Genomic DNA, 17,261 nt, shown 5'->3' with positions numbered 1-17,261 from the left:
ACTCTTCGAAGTGTAGGGATAGAGCATACACACCTCAATATCATCAAAGCCATTGATGAAAAATCCATAGTGAATATCATTCTCAATGGGGAAAAACTGAGAGCCTTTCCCCTAAGGTCAGGAACACGGCAGGGATGGCCACTATCACCACTGCTATTCAACACAGTACTAGAAGTCTAACCTCAGCAATCAGACAACAGAAAGAAGTAAAAGGCATCTGAATTGGAAAAGAAGGAGTCAAACGCACTTTTTGCAGATGATGCGATATTTAATGTGGAAAACCCAAGAGTCCACCCCAAAACCACTAGAACTCCTGCAGGAATTCAGTAAAGTATCAGGATATAAAATCAATGCACAGAAATCAGTTGCATTTCTATACACCAACAGCAAGACAGAAGAAGGAAATTAAGGAGTTGATCCCATTTACAATTGTACCCAAAACTATAAGATACTGAGGAATAAACCTAACCAAAGAGGCAAAGAATCTTTACTCAGAAAACTTTATAGTACTCATGAAAGAAATTGAGGAAGATGCAAAGAAATGGAAAAACATTCCATGCTTATGGATTGGAAGAACAAATACTGTGAAAATGTCTATGTTACGTAGAGCAATCTACACACTTAATGTAATCTCTACTAAATACCATCAACTTTTTTCACATAAATGGAACAAATAATCCTAAAATTTACATGAAACCATAAAAGACCTGAATAGCCAGAGGAATGTTGAAAAAGAACAGCAACACTGGTGGCATCACAATCCCAGAATTCAAACTCTATTACAAAGCTGTAATCATCAAGACAGTATGGTACTGGCACAAAAACAGACACATAGATCAGTGGAACAGAATAGAGAGCCCAGAAATGGACCCTCAACTCTTTGGTCAACTCCTCTTCAACAAAGCAGGGAAGAGTATCCAGTGAAAAGACAGTCTCTCCAACAAATGGTGGTGGGAAAATTGGACAGCCACATGCAGAAGAATGAAACTGGACCATTTCCTTACACCATCTACAACAATAGGCTCAAAATGGATGAAAGGCCTAAATGTGAGAAGGGAATCCACCAAAATCCTTGAGGAGAATACAGGTAAGCAGCCTCTTTGACCTTGGCTGCAGCAACTTCTTCCTATACACATTGCCAAAGGCAAGGGAAGCAAAGGCAAAAATGAACTATTGGGACTTCATCAAGATCAAAGCTTTTGCACAGCAAGGAAACTGTCAACAAAACCAAAAGACAACTGACAGAATGGGAGAAGATATTTGCAAATGAGAGATCAGATAAAGGGCTAGTATCCAAAATCTATAAAGATCTTATCAAACTCAATACCCAAAGAAAAAATCTAATCAAGAAATGGGAAGAGGACATGAACAGACATTTCTGCAAAGAAAACAACCAAACCACCAACAGGTAATATGGAAAAGTGCTGAACATCACTGAGCATCAAGGAGATACAAATCAAAACCACACTGAGATACTACCTCACACCGGTCAGAATTGCTAAAATTAAAAGTCAGGAAACTACAGGTGTTGGCGAGGATGGGGAGAAAAGGGAACCCTCCTACACTGTTGGTGGGAATGCCAACTGGCACAGCCACTATGAGAAACAGTATGGAGGCTCCTTAAAAATTTATAAGTAGAGCTACCTTATGACCCAGCAATCACACCACTGGGTATTTACTCTAAAGATACAAATGTAGTGATCCAAAGGGGCACGTGCACATGAATGTTCATAGCAGCAATGTTCACAATAGCCAAACTATGGAAAAAGCTTAGTTATACATCAACAGATGAATGGATAAAGAAGATGTGGTATATATCTACAATGGATTATGCAGCCATCAAAAAACAAAAAAACAAAAACGAAATCTTGCAATTTGCAATGACATGGATGGAACTAGAGGGTATTATGCTAAACAAAATAAGCCAATCAGAGGAAGAAAATTATCATGTGATTTTACTGATAAGTGGAATTTGAGAAACAAGACAGATCATAGTGGGAGAAAGGAAAAAAATGAAACAGGATGAAATCAGAGAGGGAGACAAACCATGAGAGATCTTAATCTTAATCTCAAGAAACAAACTGAAGGTTGCTGGAGTGGAGGGGGTGGGAGGAATGAGGTGGCTGGGTGATGGACACTAGAAAGGGTATGTGCTATGGTGACCACTGTGAATTTTGTGAGATTGATGAATCACAAACTTGTACCCCTGAAACAAATAATACATTTTATGTTCATTTTTTTTAAAGTGAGGTATTGCTGTCTATTTCTTTCTCCACTCAGTTCTATCAATGTTGGCTTTATATATTTAGGTGCTCTGATATTGGGTGCATGTACACTTAATAATTATTATATATTTTTGGTGAATTAATCCTTTTTATCATCATATAATATAAATAATGTATATGATTTTGTTTCTTGTGACAGGTTTGACTTAATGTCTATTTTACCAATATAAGTATAGCCAACTATATTGACTAGTTGCATGCTAAATCAAACTGACATCTCTATTCTCATTGGCCTTCAGACAGCCAATTTGTGTCAGGTCCTATCAGCATTCCAGATAAATTAGACTGAAGTTAGTCCTCTGTGTAGCCTTCAGAAAAATTTAGGTGTTAGAGGCATGGTACATTCCTTACCCTACCCAGGGAAAAGTTGGGATTTTTTTTATCCACTCACTCTGTACTGAATCAGGAAGAGAAGCTATGGGGCTATGACAACTGCCAGCCCAAACCACCATCTCTTTCTCACTGGCTCCAGGCAGCTACATTATGCCAGGTCCCATCAGAGCTCCAAGACAGGCTGGACCAAAGCCAGTCCTCTGGGTAGCCCACAGAAAAATTTGGACATTGGATATAATGACCTACCTCTTTCCCTTCCCAGGAAGCTAGGAGATGGGAGGTTGCCTCCTGATTATATGGTACTGTGTGAGGGGCTGGGATTATGGAAATGCGTCTTGAATTTTCCTACTGCCTCTGATATCAGGACTTTTGTACTCATTTGGGATTCAAGAACCTCTTTCCTAGTTTCTAGATTTCTCACAGAGGGAATCTGTCCATGAATTGTTGAATTGGTGTGCTTGTGGAGTAAAGAGGGCCCAGGGCTTCCTCTTCTGCTGACTGTTAAAAACTCTAAAACTTCTTAATTTTAGTGTAGACAATGTATCAGTATTTATATATAGTCATTCTAACAAGGTCAACATTACCTTGATTCCAAAACCAGACAAAGATCCCCCCCCCAAAGGAAACATATAGGCCAATATCCCTGATGAACAAGGATGCACGATTTCTCAACAAGATACTAGCAAATCAAATCCAACTGTACATTGAGAGAATTATTCACCATGATCAAGTGAGACTTAATCTTGGACTGTGGGGCTGGTTCAATATTTGCAGATCAATCAACATGATATACCACATTAATAAAACAAAGGGTAAGAACCATATTATCCTCTCGATAGATGCAGAAAAAGCATTTAACAAAATACAGCATCCATTCTTGATAAAACCTTCAACAAAGTAAGTATAGAGAGTACATACCTCAACATTATAAAAGCCATTTATGAAAGACTCGCAGCTAATATCATCCTCAATGAGGAAAAACTGAGAGCTTTTTTCTCTACCATCAGGAACAAGACAGGGATGTCCATTTTCACCATTACTATTTAACATAGTACTGGAAGTCTTAGCCTCAGCAATCAGACAAGTAAAAGAAATAAAAGGCATCCAAATTGATAAGGAAGTCAAACATTCATTATTTGCTAATGACATGATACAAAAGAGGGCCCCCTGGGTTGATTATGGAAATGCAGGGGGTGGAGAGTAGCAGAGGGAGAGAGAGAAGCAGCCTCCCCACTGAGCAGGGAGCCTGATGTGGAGCTTGATCCAGGCACCTGAGATCATGATCCTAGAGGAAGGCATACACTTAACCAACTGAGACAGCAAAGCACCCCCATAAGAGACTCTTAAAGATAGAGAAAAAAACTGAGGGTTGATGGAGGCAGGTGGATGGGGATGGGCTAAATGGGCAATGGGTATTAAGGAGAGCATTTGTTATAATGCACAATGAGTGTTATATGTAAGGGATGAATCGTTAAATTCTATTCCTAAAACCAATGTGTCTGCCTGCCTGTCTGTTGCTCTCACACACACACACACACACACACAACACACACACACACAAGTATATATAGTGATATTTTTCAATTATCATTTTCTAATTGTTTGTTGCATATATATGTATGAAGTTAAAACTGATTATATATTGGCCTTGTATCCAGGCACCTTACATTCATTTATTAATTCTAATTGGTTTGTAATTTCTTAGAATTTTCTATATACACAGCCATATCATCTACAAACAATGACATCATTCATTCTTCATTTCCAATCTTTCTACTTTTGTTTTTAACCTTATTTTCCTGGCTAGCATCATCCATACAATGTTGAAAAGGAATACAATTATGAAATGAATATGTTCCTGATCTCAGGAAGAAACATTCACAATTTCATCATTAACTGGAATGTTTACTATGTTTTCTTGCTTCAAATTTCCTTTATCACATTTCAGTAACTTGTCACTAGCTAAGTGGGAACTTTTATAGTGAAAGGATATTTTTTCTTCATATATAAAAATGATTATATTCTTTTTCTCGTTTTCTCTTAATATGGTGAATTATGTTGTATCAACTTTCTAATTTTAAAGCAACCTTTCATTCCTAGATCACCCTTCCCTTCCATGGCTATTTATTTATCTTTTACAATGCTAACAAGATTCAGTTGGAAATGTTTTGTTTAAAATTGCTGCACCTTTAATCAAAAATTGATCTGTAATTTTTTCTTTCTAGTATTGCCTTTGTCAAGTTTTGGTATTAAGGTTAGATTCAATACACTCAACTAATGAGTCATTAAACATTGTATCAAAAACTAATGATATACTATACATTGGCCAATTAAATTTAATTTAAAAAAATAAAGGTAGACTAGCCACATAGAAAAACAGGAAATGCTTCTTCTTTTTATATTTTCCAGATAAGTATGTGTAAAATAGGTATTACTTCCTCTTTTAAATGTTTGGAAGATGTAATGGTTTGAATTACTTTCCCAATTCTTCACTCTTTTCCTAGTATATGATTATTCATCCATATTTTTTGCCATGTGACTTTTTAGTATCTCCTATTAGAGTGGTAGAGTACATCATACACATCTACTCACTGATGGTTGAGTTTGATACTGTGACTTGTTTGTTCAATGCAATACAAGATGATGTGATTAAGCAAGTGCTGACTCAATTTGTCTGGGCTCTTTTGCTCCTGAAGCATGCCACAAAAACAATATGCCCTAGTATTAACTTTGTGAGAAAGTTTTAAATGACAGTTTTCAGGTCTTTAATGGAAGACTTATTCAATATTTTCAATTTTTCTCTATTCTATTTTGGGAAAGGTGGAAGGATGTGGTTTTGGAGGAATCCATACATTTCATCTAAAAATTTAAATTTATTTTAAGTTATCAACAGTGTTCTCTTTTCTTCTAATGTCCAAAAGATTAAAAATATGTAATTTTATTATCTGATATTGATATTTTATAACCTTACTTTTTATTTTGAACTACTGGATAAATTTTTTTTCTGTTCCCATATGCTTCAACAGATAATGTTTATAAACACTTGTCTTAATGAAAGAAGATGTTAGGTTAAGGACACATTATACACATTCCAATGAATTAAGCATAGAGCTATTCTAATATCTTTCTAGACCTAAGTTTACATACATTTATAGCTTAATGAAAAAAGATGTTACTTGACAGAAGGTTTATACACAGTACAGTTTTAATTACATACATTGATCTTTTCAGGAATCAGTCTCTCTTTGCTCACTTTTTCTGTTATTTTTCTGTTCATTTTTCTTTTCATTCATTTCTGCTCCTTCCTTAATTATTTCTTCCCATCCACTGTCTTCAAGTGCAATTATTTCTTCTTTTTGTGTCTTTTTGATAGAGATTATAATAAAAAAAAGATTGTTCTATGTCCTGTAATATGCATTTCATTGTGATTAGAGGGTTGAAGTATAGTCTTGCCTTGAGAGTAGCAATATGACTAATTTTTGCAGAACCTAAAATAGTCTGCCTTGACAATAAGATTAGGAAGTTGTGCTTTTATTTTTTTAATTTTTTAAATTCAGTTGTTAACATATAGTATATTATTAGTTTCAGGGGTCGAATTTAGTGATTCATTGGTTGCCTATAACACCCAATGCTCATTATATCAAGTTCCCTCCTTAATGCCCATAACCCAATTACTCTATCCCACACCCACCTCCCTTCCATTAACCCTCACTTTGTTTCCTATAGTTAAGAGTCTCTTATTGCCTCCCTCTCTGTTTTTAATAATATTTTATTTATATTGCTTCTCTTAGAATTAGAAATGTCCTCAATTTAGACATTTATTTCAACATTTTTTACATGAATATCATTGCATGCAACTTTGTACTGCAAGGATGAAGACGTAACTTGAAAAACAACCTGAGATGCTCTATATTACCTCTTCTTATATTTTATCCATCATGTCGTAAGGGAAATTTTTATACACTGAAAATAAAGGGGAATTTATAATTTAATAAAATGTTCTGTTTGATGACTCCATAGTTTGATCTCTAAATTTAATTTTCCAGATAAGTTAAGACAGTAAAATGAGTGAATATTCCAAGGCTTTAACCTTACTAACAGTAATTTTTTACTGAGGTAATAGTGTAACTATAAGCATAAAAGATATCCCTTATATTATCAGTCCTCTTTGTATTTGTCATTAAGATGTCATTAAGATATAATTGTTCCTTACCAATGCTCAAAACAAAAATCCCACAAAGTATGTGCTTATTGATGCTTGTGTGTATACACAAAAATCACTCCTTTAGTGTAGGTTGGGAGGAGAGGTTGAGATATCATGAGAGCAAGTTTTATTGTTTATTATTATAACACTAAATAACAGTGAAAACCATAAGGAATATCATGAACAAATGTTTTGGTTTCAAATTAACAATTTTACAGTGCTCCTAAACAATTATCAAAACACACAATGCACCAAAGGAAAAAAAAATTACAATGCACAATAGCTAATCACATAGTTCTACACTCACCTTACACTGGGGGATAACCTGCTGTTACTGCTGCTTTCTTCTGGCACAGATCTGTGAAATTGACAAAATTTATCTTAAGTGGAGAAATTCAAAAATCTTGAACAACTAAGTGACTATTTGAATGAAGATTATTTTTCAAAGAAAAATAATGATTCATTAAATATTGTGATTCATTAAATAAAATGTCTCCTTCCAACAAACTAAAACAGATACTGATCTTTTTTTCCTTTTCTTTTTGAATAGATTAATATGCAGTGAGTGTTATATTAGTTTCAGATGTACAATATAATGGTTCAACAATTTTATACATTACTCAGTGCCCATCAAGGTAAGTGTACTCTTAATCCCCTTCATCTCTTTCACCTATCCCCCACTCACTGACCTCCCCTCTGGGAACCAGTTTGTTTTCTGTATTTAAGAATCTGTTTTTTTGTCTTTTAAAATTTCTGTTTCTTAAATTCCTCATATGAATGAAATGATATGGTATTTGTCTTTCTCTAATTGATTTATTTCACTTAGCATTATACCCTCTAGGTTCATTCATGTTGTTGCAAATGGTAAGATGTCATTCTTTTATGGTTGAGTAATATTCCGTTGTGTTTATATACCACATCTTTATTCATTCATCTAAAGATGAATCTTAATATTAGAAGAAATGCCATCATCCACCTTGCTTTTTTGATGAACTCATCTTCATTTTACATTTCCTCAATTATTTATGGGCCCATATTTGTATAGACATGCCCTCTGATTCTATGATACCCCTAACTCTTCAGGCCAAATTAAGCCAAAACCTTAAAGTAGCAGTCAAAAATTTAAGCTAATTTTTCTATAGATTTCTATTTTTTTCTTTCTCTTATAACATATATCTGTGTCTTCTCTTCCTGTCATTTACTGGAGGTTAAAACTAGAGATAAATACTTCTGTGGGAAAATACAGTAAATTATGAATAAGGGGCCTAATAACTATGTATAAATATTTATGTAACTGATTATAGATAATGTGATTTCACTTACTGATTTGGTATACCCAAAAATTTATGATACATTGGAAAGCTATTATTATCTCCCATTTTATAGAGTTATAGAGAATAATTTTAAGAACACAAAGATTAAGTCACTTGCTCAAGGTATCATAGTTTCTGCATACAAGACTTAGGAGTTAAAACAAGGTTTTCTGAAAGTAATTTCTTCCCCATTTCATGATGCTGCCTCCCATCTCCTACCTAGCCTCTGTTTTGAACTGCACATGTAATTTCTGATTAAGAAATGGCTTTACAAACTAGCAATGTCAATACTTAGGAAAATAATATTTTGGAATAATATTTTGGAAGCAGGTTCATAAATACCATTTTAGTTGAGCTGTTCTAATAGAGTTGTCTGAGAGTCTGTATCTAAAAATTTATCTTTTGAAAGTTCCTTTGAAATGCAATGTTATATATTCTCAGAAGCCTTTGGACAACAGACTCTTAATAAGACTATTTCGACAGTTTTGGCTGACTATCAGGCTGAATAAACCTCCACTATCCTCAGCAATCATATCTCCTCTTAAAGAAATACTCATGAGTAAAATGAGGGGAAAAAATGGAGAACATCAAACTGGTTTGAAATGTATCCCTGGACCTCTCCTCATATTGCCTCATATTGTTCTACTTACAATCTTAGATTTTCCTGATGAAACAGGAGTACTTTTTTCTTGACTCATTGAATTTAATAGGAGTAAACATATACATACCTCTCACTTTCAGTTTCCTCTCTGTAGCACAGCTCCCTTATTTTATTCTGTTTTATTAAAACAGTGGCAGTGATGATAAGCACAGGTAGAGAAATGTAGAAAATGAGTACTAATCGGTGTTTTGAAGGAGTGGTATTTTGTTCGCTCAAGTAGCTTTTTCCTATAATAGAAAATAGCCATTTCAAATTATGTTAGAGATTGTATTAACCAGACAAAAATGTGGAAAGGATATCATTACCAACACTATTCCCAAACAGTAAACATTTCAGTCACATATATTATAAATATAATAAATATTAAATAATAAATTAACATATAAAACAGACTGTTACTAGTACTTTATTGATGTCTATAAGTTCTCAACATTGCATCATATAGTGATTTATTTGAATGAAGATAATCTTTCATAAGCACATGTTTAATACCTCCAAACATTTCTTCAGTTTCTTTCTGATACAGCTTATCCAAAATTCAAACATGTATACCACAAAGAGTGTTGGGACTGTACCTATATATAAGAATTAAATTTGGGAAGTGTGACATTTAATCTCTCTCACATTATTAAATATTTTACTAATAATTAAAAATTAGTAGTCACTAAATAACAAATATTTAACTAAGTTCTTTAATCAAATATACAGCAACTGGAAATTGTTAAAATGGCTCTAGAATTATTTTGTAGAATGCATGGCTAAGTCTGGCTTTGACCCATTTCTGTCCAACTAATGTTAATGTTACATTTTTCTCATCAGTTCTTTAAGATTTATTTATTTGAGAGAGAGAGAGAGAGAGAGTGAGCACATCCATGTGTGCACAAGTGGTGGCGGGGGGGGAAGGCAGAGAAAGAGAGAGAATCTCCAGCAATCTCCCCACTGAGTGCAGAGCTGACACAGGGCATGATCTCAAGACCCTGAGATCACAACCTGAGTTGAAATCAAGAGTCTGATGCTTAAGCGACTGAGCCACCCAGGTGACCCCATCATCAGTTCTTACACATTCTCAGCTGACATCTGTATTTATTCCTGAGTATCTGATCTATGTTGCTCCACAACTTTTACCTCTTTGTACATACCAGCCACCTATCTGGGTTTGTAATGTGTCAAACTCTGTTTTAGCCACAATTTATTGGCATGTTTTTGTTTTTGTTGTTTTCCAGATGAAGCAATGGGGAAGTTGACAGGTGGAGGAGCTACCCCCCAGCTATAGTCATGCATGATCATGACTCAATATGTTCCTCTTAGAACTGCCCCAGTGTTTCACAAGATAAAACTTGTGAACCATGAAACTGGATAATTAGCTGAGATTTCTAAGCAAAATATTTAAGGTAGGCCCAGCTCCTCCCAACTGTTCAGAGCAAATGTGAGAGTAGATTGATGAGTTGAAGAAGTGTTAATCAAAGAGATACCAGAACTTAGAGACTTGGAGAATTCTCACCTAACCAAATGCTCAATGTGTGGCTGGAAAGTCACTTGATATTGAGATTATTGCATGTGAACTATTTTAGCAGCCATCTCAGCAGAAGAAAGGAATAGGGATGAGATTATGAAGGCAGAAACCCTGCCAGGTTGAACCGAAGGGAACAGGATGGGACAATGTAGTCATTTCACTGCTGTTATACTTCATTCTTCAAGAAGAGAGAAGAATGCCCCAAAGGTGATTCAGAGATCAGGGTTTTCTTGTCCATCACAGCCCTAGGAGCTTCCCTCCTTGGCTTCAGCTAGGCTGCCCCAGCCCAGCGCCTGGGAGGCTGCAAACTGTTGTGTGGGCAGGGCCAAAAGGGTAGGGGTGGATATCACTGAGGGCTATGGGATGATGCTGTCACTACAGTGGGCCTGGAGGACAGAATATCAAGCCAAAGAGAATATTCTTGAAACTTAAAACTCTAATGCAAGTTAGCTTGCTAGGTTTTGTATTTACTGGGATCTGTCATCCCTTTATCACTTCCTTCCAACTTCTTTCTTCAGAATGAGAATGTCTATCCTATGCCTGTCTCACTGCTATTTTTCATGATAAAATATTGGAAGTTTCCCTAGGAGTAAAATAATGATCACTTCTTTTGTGATTATATCCTTTTATTCTGAATGGATTACCCAAGGCAATTATGAGATGGGGGTAGAGATTAACTAAAGAAAAGGAAAGAAAAATTATTATTAAAAACATGTGGCAAAATTATTAATTACAGTTACATCATTTAACTGCCCTAAAAACTAAAAGACTTGAAAATAGTGATAGTCCATTGATAAAATGTACACACAAAAATTTGTAGGCTTCCTACATGTAAAAAGTAACAAGTTAAAAATACAATGACAGGAAGACTTTCTGACAACAATTTTCAATAAAATGATATTTTTTTAAATGCAAAAGGTAATTTCTGATCCATATTTCATTCTATACCTATAAAGATATCTAAACCACAATGAGTTATCAACTTATACCCGTCAGGATGGCTACAATTTACAAAACAGAAAATAACAAGTTTTGGCAAGGATGTGGAGAAACTGGAATCCTTGTGCCCTGTTGGTGGGAATGCAAAATAATGCATCCTCTGTGGAAAACACTATGGAGATTCTTCAAAAAAGTTAAGCATAGAATTACCATATAACCTAGCAATTCCACATCTAGGTATATACCCCAAATTATTGAAAGCATGGACTCAGATACTAATACACCCAAGTTCATAGCAACATTAGTCACAATCACTAAACCTTGGAAGTAACCCAATTATCCATTGACAAATGAATGAATAAGCAAAATGTAGTATATACCTATAATGGAATATTAACAGCCTTAAATAGAAAGGGAATTATGGTACCTGGGTGGCTCAGTTGGTTAAGTTGTCTGCTTTCAGCTAGGGTCATGATCTCAGGGTCCTGGAATCAAGACCCTCAACAGGCTTCCTGCTCAGCAGGGAGTCTGCTTCTCCCTCTGCTCCTCCCCACTGCTTATGCGCTCTCTCTCTCAAATAAATTTTTAAAAAAATTTTTTTAGAGATCATTTATTTATTTATTTGTCAGAGAGAGAGAAAGAGCACATAGGCAGGCAGAGTGGCAAGCAGAGGCAGAGGGAGAAGCAGGCTCCCCGTGGAGCAAGGAGCTCAATGAAGGACTCGATCCCAGGATGCTGGGACCATGACCCGAGCCAAAGGCAGCTGCTTAACCAACTGAGCCACTCAGGTGTCCCCCCCAAAAAATTTTTTTTTAAAAACACATGTTCCAACATGAAGTTTGAGGACTTTGTACTAAGTAAAATAAGCCAGCTACAACATGACAAATACTGTATGATTCACTTATACAGAGTCTCAGAAGTAGTGAAATTCATAGACACAGAAAGTAGAATAGTGGTTTCCAAGGAGCTGGGGAGAAGGGAAAGGGGAGTTATCATTTAATGAATATATACTTTCAGTTCTGCAAGATTAAGAATTCTAAAGTTGGATGGTGGTTGCACAACAATGGACTTAATGCCACTGAATCGTAGTCTTAAAAATGGTTAAAAAGGTAAATTTTAAGTTATGTGTATTTTACAAGTAAACATACATATTTAAATGTGTGTATGTTAGAAAGGGTCAAAAATATTAGTAAAATAGATTGCCAAGTATGATGAAAGAGCAATACACAGCAGAATTATAAATTTCCTATAATCATAGGTAAATGGGAAGCTTCATGAAAATTAAAGAGATGTAAATGAATTTCTTTTTACTATGAGCTTGTCATGGATTAAAAAGATTGATAATAACCCCTGAAAATCAAGAATAATGTATAGTATTATTGGTGGTAATTTCTGGAGTTAGGATTACATAAAAATTTTTGAAAGAACAATTATAATGTGAAATTAAAATATACTCTATGATTTTATATATTAAGTAGACAAGTAGACAAAAATATAGGAGAATTTAGATTCTAGAATGTGCAAACAGGCAACACACACATAAACACATATATATTCCATTATGTACATATGTATATCTTTGTTCTTATATCTATATATGTCATGCTGTAAAATGGTTATATATTCTTTGATAATACCCATGAAATATTAACAAAAGTTGATAATGTACTGACTACAAATAAAGCCATCATGAATTCCATAGTTTTAGTTTTTTCCAAGTCATATTTTGTTAAGTCAGTGATATACAAAATAAATAGAATAAAAGTGTTAAAGAAAGTGGGCTTCTTAAGATCACCTTGCCTCAGGGAGGAGGGCATGGGGGTCCGGGGAGGGTGGGTGACAGCTAAAAGTTACAAGGGGTGATAGCTTCTTTTTGAGATGATGGAAATGTTCTAAAATTGTGGTAGTGCTTGCCTATCTGAGAATATACTAAAAACCACTCAATTCTACACTTTAAATAGGTGAACTGTACGGTATATGAAATTATATCTCAATAAAACTTTAAAAAAAAAAAAGATCATTTTCCCTCTCATCTTTATGCTCCAAAACGCATTGACATCACAAGAGCTTCCCCCTTGTTGAGTCCAGGCCTCATCTTTGTCCGGGTACAGGGCCCCAGGAAGAACCATTGGGGACAAAAAATGCATGCAGCCAGATGGCATACCAGCCCGGGGCTTTCAGAGTACACTTACAAGCCCCAGAATACATGGGTGAAGACAGACTCTACGGCAGCTGATTAAATGAAACTAGCTGGATTGAAAGTTTTCCTCTGATCCCAGGCTCAAGAACCACCATTCTACTGACATCAGGACCCAGAGTGACCTTGGGAAAAGAAGCATGAACATTTGCCTCGGATGATCCAAGTTGTCATATGCAAAGTCTCAAATACTGAATAATCCATTCCTGAGATGGGAAATTTTCTGAGTTACAGCAACTCGTTTGGAGGGTTGAAGCAAAAGAAGAAAATCCATATGGAAGCTTAAAAAAATAAGGAGTGAAAGCAGCACTGTTTTGGTGTTAAATGAATGAAGCATAAATTACCTGCCTTCTGTACTTTCTGTTTTTAACTCTGACAGCTGATCTCAACAATTTTAATTTGTGATTGATTCTGAGTGATGTGACTTAAGTGTGCAACCCAAGGGTATTGAAATCATTAATAGTCCATCTTTTTCTTTTTTTTTAAGGAGGACTCATTCTTTTTTTTTTTTAAGATTTTATTTATTTATTTGACAGAGAGAGAGATCACAAGTAGGCAGAGAGGAAGGCAGAGAGAGGGAAACAGGCTCCCTGCTGAGCAGAGAGCCCGGTGTGGGACTCAATCCCAGGACCCTGAGATCATGACCTGAGCCAAAGGCAGCAGCTTAACCCACTGAGCCACCCAGGAACCCTCATTAATAGTCCATTTTTGACTTAGTCTTTGGATTGGCTATTGTGCTCTTGTGTCAGAAGAGTATTAATTTAATATTTCATTTTGTAAATATTGTAATCATGTTTCCTAGGATAATGATAATCAGAATGATTACAATACTAACCATTATGACCCAGACATCACTGATCATGAAGACTAAATTACTATTTTTAATGACAGATGGGAGGACACATACAACTGGATTTAAGAAATAAGTAACTAGGGGCATCTGGGTGGCTCAGTCGGTTAAAGCCTCTGCCTTCGGCTCAGGTCATGATCCCTGGCTCCTAGAATCGAGCCCCACATCGGGCTCTCTGCTCAGCAGGGAGCCTGCTTCCCTTCCTCTCTCTGCCTGCCTCGCTGCCTACTTGTGATCTCTGTCTGTCAAATAAATAAATAAAATCTTCAAAAAAAAAAAAAAGAAAGAAGTAACTAAAGAGAGCATATTATACATTATGATGAAAATACTTTGGATGCAGAAATAAACCCACACATATGTGGTCAATTACAACAAAGAAGCCAAGAATATAAAATGATAGAAAGGACAGTCCCTTATAAGTGGTATTGAAAAAACTGGATAGTCACATGCTAAAGAATGAAACGGGACTTTTTTATATGATAAACAAATATTAGCTTAAAATGTTTTAAAGGCCTGAATGTACATGAAACCATAAAACTCCTAGAAGAAAACACAGGTAGCAAGCTCCTTGATATTGATTTTGGTGATGATTTTTTGAATCTGACACTTAATGTAGAGGCAACAAAAGCAAAAACAAACAAGTGGGACTACACCAAACTACAAACCTGCACAACAATGGAATCATCAACAAAATTTAAAAGTAACCCCATGAATGAGAGGAAATATTTGCCAACAATATATCTGATGAGGGGTTAATATCCAAAATATATTAAGAATTCATTTAACTCACTAGCAAAAAACCCCAAATAATCCTGGGCACAAGAAATGAATAGAAATTTTCCCAAAGACATTCAAATGGCCAATGTGTACATGAAAAGGTACTCAATATCACTAATCATCAGGGAAATACAAATAAAAACCATAAAGAGATATAACTTCACACATGTTAAAATGATTATTATCATGGGGTGCCTGGGTGGCTCAGATGGTTGGGCATCTGCCTTTGGCTCAGGTCATGATCTCCAGGTCCTGGGATCAAGCCTTGCATCGGGCTCCCAGCTCAGGAAAGAGTCTACTTCCTCTCTCTGCCTCTTGCCCTCTTATGCATTCATTTCTCAAATGAATAAATAATTTTTTTTAATAAAAAATAAAATGGTTATTCTCAAAAAGACAAGAAATAACAAGTGTTGGCAAGAATATGGAGAAAAAAGAACCCTTGAACACCATTGGTAAAAATATAAAGTTGTGCAGCTCCTATGGAAAACAGTATGGAGGGCAAGGTTAAAAAATTACAAATAGAACTACCATATGAACCAGCAATTCCACTTCTGGGTATATAGGCAAAGAAAATGAACACATACCTCAGAACTATATATGATCCACCCATGTTCACTGCAGCATTATTTATAATAGCCAAGATATGGATACAACCTAAATGTCCACCAGTAAATGAAGAGATAAAGAAAATGTGGTCATATGTAGACAATGGAATATTATTCAGCCATAAAAAGGAATGAAATCTTGCCATTCATAATGACATGGATGGATCTTGAGAGCCTTCTGTTAAGTGAAATAAGTCAGACACTAAGACAATATATTTATATGATCTCATTTATATGTGGAATCAAGCTTACAGATGTGGAAAACATACTGATGGTTGTCAGTGGTGTGGAGGGCTGAGTGAAATGGATGAAAGGGGTTAAAAGATACAAACTTCCAGTTTTAAAATCAGTAATTCCTAGGAAGGCAATGTACAGCATGGTAACTATTGTAAATAATACTGTATTACATATTTGAACGTTGCTAAGAGAATAGACCTTGAAAGTTCTCATTATAAGAAAAAATAAAGGTAACTATGTACAGTGATGGATGCTAACTAGACTTACAGCAGCCATTTCACAAAGTATACAAATATTGAATCATTATATGGTACACCTGAAACTAATATGTCAATTATATCTCAATTAAAAAAAAGAATTTGGAATAGGTATGGTGGAAAAGGTGTTGTGAAAGCATATTTGGAGGTTGAATCACAAATTTTTTGGATGAAATAAGCATGTATTTTTAAATCAACTGCATCTTTTTGTTTCCCAATTTAAAAAAATTCTTTTCTCTCCCCGAAAGACACCATTTTGTCCTGACAAAAATACCTAGCAAATTAGCATTAGTTTTGGCATACCATAGGAACAAACATGCACTACCCTATCACTCATCCCCTTCATTGTTTTACAAAACCAAATGAAGTTACATTTCTGGATTCACAGATTGCATTAAAAATATCCTGCGGGAGAAAAACGTGAAAATTGTTATAATATCTGCTGACTCCTTAAGTGTAGCAATAACTGTCATATCTTAACAAATGAATAAGGCAGCAAAATATTCCCCCAGTTCTTAATTTGATTTTAAAAATGAAGTTTTAAAATAAGTTTAATTTCCACACAGATTTTAATTACAGAAAAAAAATTTTTATCTTGCTCAAATCCAAAGTAGACTTTGTTGACCAATACGCATATTTAGCAGGCAGTCCAAATGTAAACTTCTGCAAATCCCATTCAGTCTATAAGCTTCTTCTCAAAGAAAAGGAAAAGAACTTACCCACTAAACATCCTACACACCATGGATACAACACTGAATGGAGTGTGATATGCTTACCTGTGATATACAGGCTTTCCTGATGAAAGCTTTTGGTCACTTTTAGTTTCCTCAAAAGGTATGGAAGCTGGTAATGGGATTTTTTTTTTAATTAATTTATTTCACAGAGAGAGAGAGTGTGTGATAAAGCACAAGCAGGGGGGAGGGGCAGAGAGAAAGAGAGAAGCAGGCTCCACACTGAGCAGGAAGCTCGACCTGGGGCTCAGTCCCAGGATTCCAGAATCATGACCCCAGCTCAAAGCAGATGCCTAACCAACTGAGCTACCCAGGTACCCTGGGATTTTTCAAAACTTTATGAAATGGGAAGGCAATGG

General features: G+C 35.4%; 1 protein-coding gene across 1 annotated transcript in view; it reads right to left on the bottom strand.

The window, feature by feature from the left end:
- Positions 1–17,261, bottom strand: part of LOC116855364 (disintegrin and metalloproteinase domain-containing protein 5-like) — a 161,727-nt gene that overhangs the window by 17,505 nt on the left and 126,961 nt on the right. The window contains exons 20-21 of the mRNA XM_032838070.1: positions 8,864–9,023; positions 7,130–7,180 (exon numbers count right to left, since the gene is read on the bottom strand). Coding sequence (XP_032693961.1) covers positions 7,130–7,180; positions 8,864–9,023 — 211 coding nt within the window. The remainder of the gene's footprint in view (positions 1–7,129; positions 7,181–8,863; positions 9,024–17,261) is intronic.

Source organism: Lontra canadensis, unplaced genomic scaffold, assembly GCF_010015895.1.
Source record: "Lontra canadensis isolate GAN:19392208 unplaced genomic scaffold, GSC_riverotter_1.0 scaffold101, whole genome shotgun sequence".
NCBI classification, from domain to species: Eukaryota; Metazoa; Chordata; class Mammalia; order Carnivora; family Mustelidae; genus Lontra; species Lontra canadensis.
The sequence above is the reverse complement of the archived record's forward strand: the minus strand, read 5'-3'. Positions and strand labels throughout refer to the sequence as shown.